Consider the following 5,550-nt stretch of genomic DNA (forward strand, 5'->3'; position numbering starts at 1 on the left):
CAATTGAAGCTATAAAAACAATAAGGACACTTAATTTAGACAAACTAATTTTGGAAGGAGATAATTTGACTGTGATTAATGTAATTCGTAAAATATGGCAGGTTCCTTGGAGCATTCGGAATATTATCAAGGAGCTGGAAGGAGAGATCGTCCATTTCAAAGAAATGAAGGTCTTTTACTACTATAGAGAGAACAATAAAGCTGCAGGCATCCTGGCGTCGACTGAAGCACAACATATAGATGTAGATTACTTACTGAATCTTATAAACATTCATAATATACCTGATAGCTTCATCAAGACTTTGGGAGAAAGACTGCACGTTTCGCAGCCTTTGCTCCTCAGTTTTCTTATTAAGTTTGTAAGCATTATCAGGCATGATAATACGAGATTGTCTCCTTGTTAAAGAGGATTCCCTTTATTAAAAAACACATTCCTTTGCCTTCAGTAAGTAGGATGACATGATAAATACAATCAATATGATGTGGCTCCCTTAAACATCATAGAATTGCGAGTCTTAGAGATGATATAGACAAATGTTGTAGTGCCAAACTTTTAATATTAGTTGTACTTGTAATAGACTTAGAATAAGGGAAAGATAAATGAAATCGGATATTTAATTAATTGAACATTATACTGAATATTCAGCTTATCGGTAACAGAAAGATGATATAGATAAAATGAAGTCACTCATAATAACCGAAAAATTGATATTTTAATTAATTGGTTTGATTGACTGAATATTCGATTAATCGCACCTTATCAATAAAGATGAACCCGTACCAGGGCCGGAGCCACAGGGAGGGCCGAGGTGGCACCCGCCCCTGCGGTCCTCCGACCAAACAATAGTATATGTGTATTATAGTTTGTAATATTTCAATATATTTGAAAATTAATTAGAGAGACAAATAAGTAGTCTTGGTGTAGTGGTAGTAATATGTGCTATTAATGCCATGAGGTCATGGGCTCCAATTTTTTAAACTACTAGTACTTCTTTTTTTCTTTTTTTAATTTGTATAAGTATTCATCACTTTTCAATCTATCTTTTTTCACATTCGAATATTTTAGACTTCTATATAACTTATTATTGCTTTTATCTTTTATAACTTTACGTATCATATATGCTGTAAATATACATTACTTAAGTCTAATTTTTTATATTGATTTTTAATAAAAAAACAATTAAATCAATTCTTAGTGTATAATATCTATATTACTTTAAATTTATATTATGTATGGTCTTCTTATTGATTTTTCCCTTTATTATAACATAATAAATTTTTATTCAACTTAATCCTACATAGATGAGTTTTCAAGTAAACAAAAAAAATGAAAAAATAATTTTATTATAGAGATCAAGTTTTAAATTATCGAGTTTTTATTCATTACATATATTTGGCGTACCTTAAGCGTCTTTATTTACTTTCAGATATGATTGAAATAATCAAACAATACTTCATAAATATTGAAATAATTATAAATAAATCATAATAATATAAATAATTAATGAAAAGAAAAAATAAATAAAATTTGCCTCTTCAAAAATAATTTTCTGGCTCCGCCACTGACCCGTAAATACTTACCTTCCAATGGAATATACCTACGATTGAGTGGATTTATTATACTTACCTTCCAAGCTTATCTTCTACAAGATACCAAGTCTTTTGGTCCGCATTGGGTCCTTTTCTGTGATTATGTTTCTGTGTAAACTGCTAAATAGCTTCCATACCCATGAGCTCAATCGGGTCAAGTCCAAATCCATACGGGTACCCGTTTCTTATTAACCAACAAAGTTTGCAGAGATGAGATAAGGCAATATGAAAAGTACTTTACCAGTCACAGAAACAGAGCTTCATCCATTTCTTCTCTTTCACGATGCTTTCTTCATTGTCGACCTCCAATCCTCTTTCACTCTCCCGCCACCACCAACACAACAACCTCTTATCTACCTTCCTTCCACCCTCACACCACCACCAATCTCCCTCCAAATTGAAGCCTCTCTCCGCCTCCGGCAATGACAAGTCACCACCCAGACTCATACTCCCCAATTCCCCATCAGTAGTCAACACTCCGCCCAAAATCATCATCCCTAATTCCCGCTCCGCTGCCGCCACCGCCGTCACCCCTCAAAGCTTCTACCAGCCTTTCCGGCCGCCGCCGCAGCCTCTCCCTTCTCAATACCGCACTCTCGACACCGTCGGCAAAATCGAAGTCTTGACCAACCGTCTCGGGCTTTGGTTCGAGTACGCGCCTCTTATCTCCGCCCTCTTCCACGAAGGCTTTACTCCTCCAACTGTTGAAGAGCTTACCGGAATCACCGGAGTTGATCAGAATCGACTTGTGGTCGCCGCTCAGGTACATTTCTCTCTCGCTGACCCTAACTCCCCGGCCGCGGAAAAGCTCGAGCCTGAGCTTCTTTCTTACTTCAACTCCGGCGGCTCTGAGCTTTTATACGAGATCCGACTCCTCACCGCCGCCCAGCGCGCGGCCGCCGCTCGCTACCTCGTCATCAACCAGTTAGACGGGAAAGGCGCTCATAATCTCGCGAAATCGATCAAGGATTTCCCCATGCGCCGCGGCGATCCTGGATGGGAGAGCTTCGATTACGAACTCCCCGGCGATTGTCTCGCGTTTATGTTCTTCCGGCAGTCGAGGGAGCATGCGGACGGGACAACGGAGAGGAAATCGATGCTTGAGGCGGCGTTAAAGGCGGTTGAATCGGATAGAGCTAGGGCCAGGATTTTACTCGAGAAAGAGTCAAAAGACGGTGAAGACGGCGATTTGAAGGAAGAGGAGCAAGCTAAGGTCCCGGTAGTGAGGCTAATTGTCGGAGAGGTGGCGGAATCCACCACAGTGGTGGTGCTGCCGTCGTGCAAGGCAGAGGACAAGGAAGCCGGGGTTCTGAGCGCGCCATTCGAGTGCAGAACCGACGGCCAGTTCGGAGTTGTGGAGTCTGAGAAGCCATGGAAGAGGTGGATGGTGTTCCCGGCATGGAGTCCGGTGGTGGCGATCGGCGGCTCCGGTGGCGTGGTGGTGGAATTTCCCGATGCAAAAGTGTTACCTTGGAGAGCTAATAGATGGTACAGAGAAGAGGCTATTCTGGTAGTAGTTGATCGGAGGAAGAAGGAGGTTTCAGTAGACGATGCCTTTCACTTGGTGGTCAGTTCCGGCGAGCTGAAGGTGAAGAAAGGGGTGGATTTGATTGAGTCAGGTATTAAAGACAGTTTGGGGACGGTGGTTATGGTGGTTAGACCTCCCAAGGATGAGAACGATGAGGAATTAACCGAGACAGATTGGGACTGATGATTAATTTCAAAGCTTTTTGTTATTATTTTTAGGGTTCATCTAAACCTGCTGTACTCTTGTCTACATACATGAATTCAAGAACATAAATTTTGGTCACCTCATTTAGCCCCAGATCCTATTAGCAGGAATAAACTGGGTAGATTGTTGTTTGTTGTAAGAATATAGTACAACCAGTGATTCTTGTTAATGAGACTACCTAAGCAACCGGCGGCCTAAGGACATGATCATGGGACGTGTCGAGCACACCAGGGCCGATCCATTGCCACATAGGATAACCCAGGTAGTTTGGGAAACCCATGAGTTTGGTGGGACCCGCGGCCGAGCAGTTCAGTTGCTGTTCCATCTTCTCCTTGTTCGCCTTCAGCCGGTGTTTATCTTCATACAGTTCAGCCCTCTCTCCCTGCACAAGAAAAGGTATGAAATCTAGTCGAGTTCCTTTAATATAAAGATGAGATCTTTGATTTTGTTACCTTTAGGGTTTTGACCTCATCTTGAAGCTTTGATTTCTTCTGGTTTAGCTCTTGAGCTTCAGCTCTTAACTTGGCTATTGCAGTCATGGCGTCTGTTAGAATAGCAGATCTGTCACCCTTCTCGGCTTTGTTTGGGTGCAGAATCGAATTGATCTCAGTAAACCTGCATAGAAGGTGACGATTTGTTTAATCATCTCTATAAACAACATCAAAATGATCATAAGAAAAGTGCATACATCTCGTTCACTTTATCCCTTCTCTGTTTCTCACGGCAGGCTTTGGAACTTGTTAGTGTTTGCACTTTCTTGTTCTCTCTGCATTAGCAAATACCCACCATGAAATCCAATTAATTATTCACAATAAGTAACTGAATTTGTGCTTTTCAAGAGCACAGAAATTACATAATACCTTGGCCTTTTAAGCCCCTGCTCTTTTGGGCCATTACTCATCAAGGGAACTTCCATTGTTGCACTGCTTTCAAAAGAAGAGATAAGTAAACTCATTAAACATAATTAAGATTGATGTTCTCGTCAACATGGAGAGATTGATTGGAAACAATGGACTGAATTCATTAATTGAGGAATGTAGTTATATAGTGCTAGGAAAGATAGCTTAGAGAAGAAGTAACACCTTACTAACTCCTAGCTAACTACATCAACGTCATCACCCCTCAAGTTGGGTGTTGTCCGTAGGAAATCGTGATGTACAAGCCCAGTAAGTGGCTTGTTTAGAATGTCTGCAAATTGATGTTGAGTAGAAACATGTAAGAGAGAGATAAGGCCTTCTAGCAGTTTTTCTCTTACAAAATGGCAGTCGATCATCACATGTTTTTTTTGTTCATGATACACGTGGTTCTCAGCGATGTAGATTGCAGTCATAATGTCACACTTGAGTTGTATAAGTGTGATCTCTTCAACATCAAGTTCATGAAGTAATCTGGAAAGCCATGCAAGTTCTGCACAAACTCTGCTCCTGGATCCGTTGATAGGCAACGTATAATACATCATAATACATGACCGTTAGCTCCTATATCGAGGGATTTGACATGTCTAGAGTGCATATTGCCATGATTCAGACCAAGCGAAGCCAAGACACTAAATACAATGATTATGGACTTCCGAAGGAAAGACAGCCAAAAGGGTGCAAGTCGAAGCCGCTGGAGCCTGAAGACGCGCGACCGCTCCGGGTGCGTGCCCGCGCCCCAACGCCGCACGCCTTCCCCAGCCCACGAGACGAGAGTTCAAGGCCCAGCCCGGAACGCGACAGCGCCGACACGCGCGCGCCCTCGCCCCTGAGGGGACAGGATTACTCCGAAACCCTAGTTTCTCCTTCTGCTGCGCTCGGGCTTTGGTCTTCCTTTGTAAAGTATGGGTTGGGTTAATTAGGTTAATACTTTGTCATTTAGAATAAATAGGGAGAGCTTTGCCTCCTCCCTAATCATCCAATACTTTTACCATTTCAATTTATGTAGATTTAGCAATGAGCCAGGAGTACTCTCCTAGACTTTGTATGGTTGGTTCGAACATTAGGCTGATTCAATGTGAGGTTTCTATCCTTGATTTTCATTGATAATATATCTCTATTACTTTATTCTCGTGCTCTTATTATTTATTGAATTGAACTTGCATTCTGGATTGATTACCTAGGTTGTTTAGTTCAATTTAATATAGCAAGGGCATGGTTTATTCTAGTTGGAGAACCTTGCCTACTTAGTATCAAAATCACTATTTGGACTAGTTGGACTTGTAGGGATGTGGAGGTTAATGAGGTGTTAGT

The 5,550-nt window shown here is 41.4% G+C and overlaps 2 protein-coding genes across 2 annotated transcripts; one reads left to right on the plus strand and one right to left on the minus strand.

The window, feature by feature from the left end:
• The first annotated feature begins 1,873 nt into the window (after positions 1-1,873).
• Positions 1,874-3,301, plus strand: LOC141249661 (uncharacterized). The gene has a single exon (XM_073669738.1). It carries the CDS (start codon positions 1,874-1,876, stop codon positions 3,299-3,301), a length of 1,428 nt encoding a protein of 475 aa, XP_073525839.1.
• Positions 3,302-3,500: 199 nt separating this feature from the next.
• On the minus strand, positions 3,501-4,238 carry LOC141249662 (uncharacterized). Its single transcript, XM_073669739.1, has 4 exons — positions 4,183-4,238; positions 4,011-4,088; positions 3,775-3,937; positions 3,501-3,704 (listed from the first exon to the last, which is right to left on the minus strand). Exons 1-4 carry the CDS (start codon positions 4,236-4,238, stop codon positions 3,501-3,503), a joined length of 501 nt encoding a protein of 166 aa, XP_073525840.1.
• Positions 4,239-5,550: the final 1,312 nt, after the last annotated feature.

The sequence above is a fragment of the Phyllobates terribilis genome, unplaced genomic scaffold, assembly GCF_046119375.1.
Source record: "Phyllobates terribilis strain yellow unplaced genomic scaffold, ASM4611937v1 Scaffold_4943__1_contigs__length_55724, whole genome shotgun sequence".
Classification (NCBI taxonomy): Eukaryota; Metazoa; Chordata; class Amphibia; order Anura; family Dendrobatidae; genus Phyllobates; species Phyllobates terribilis.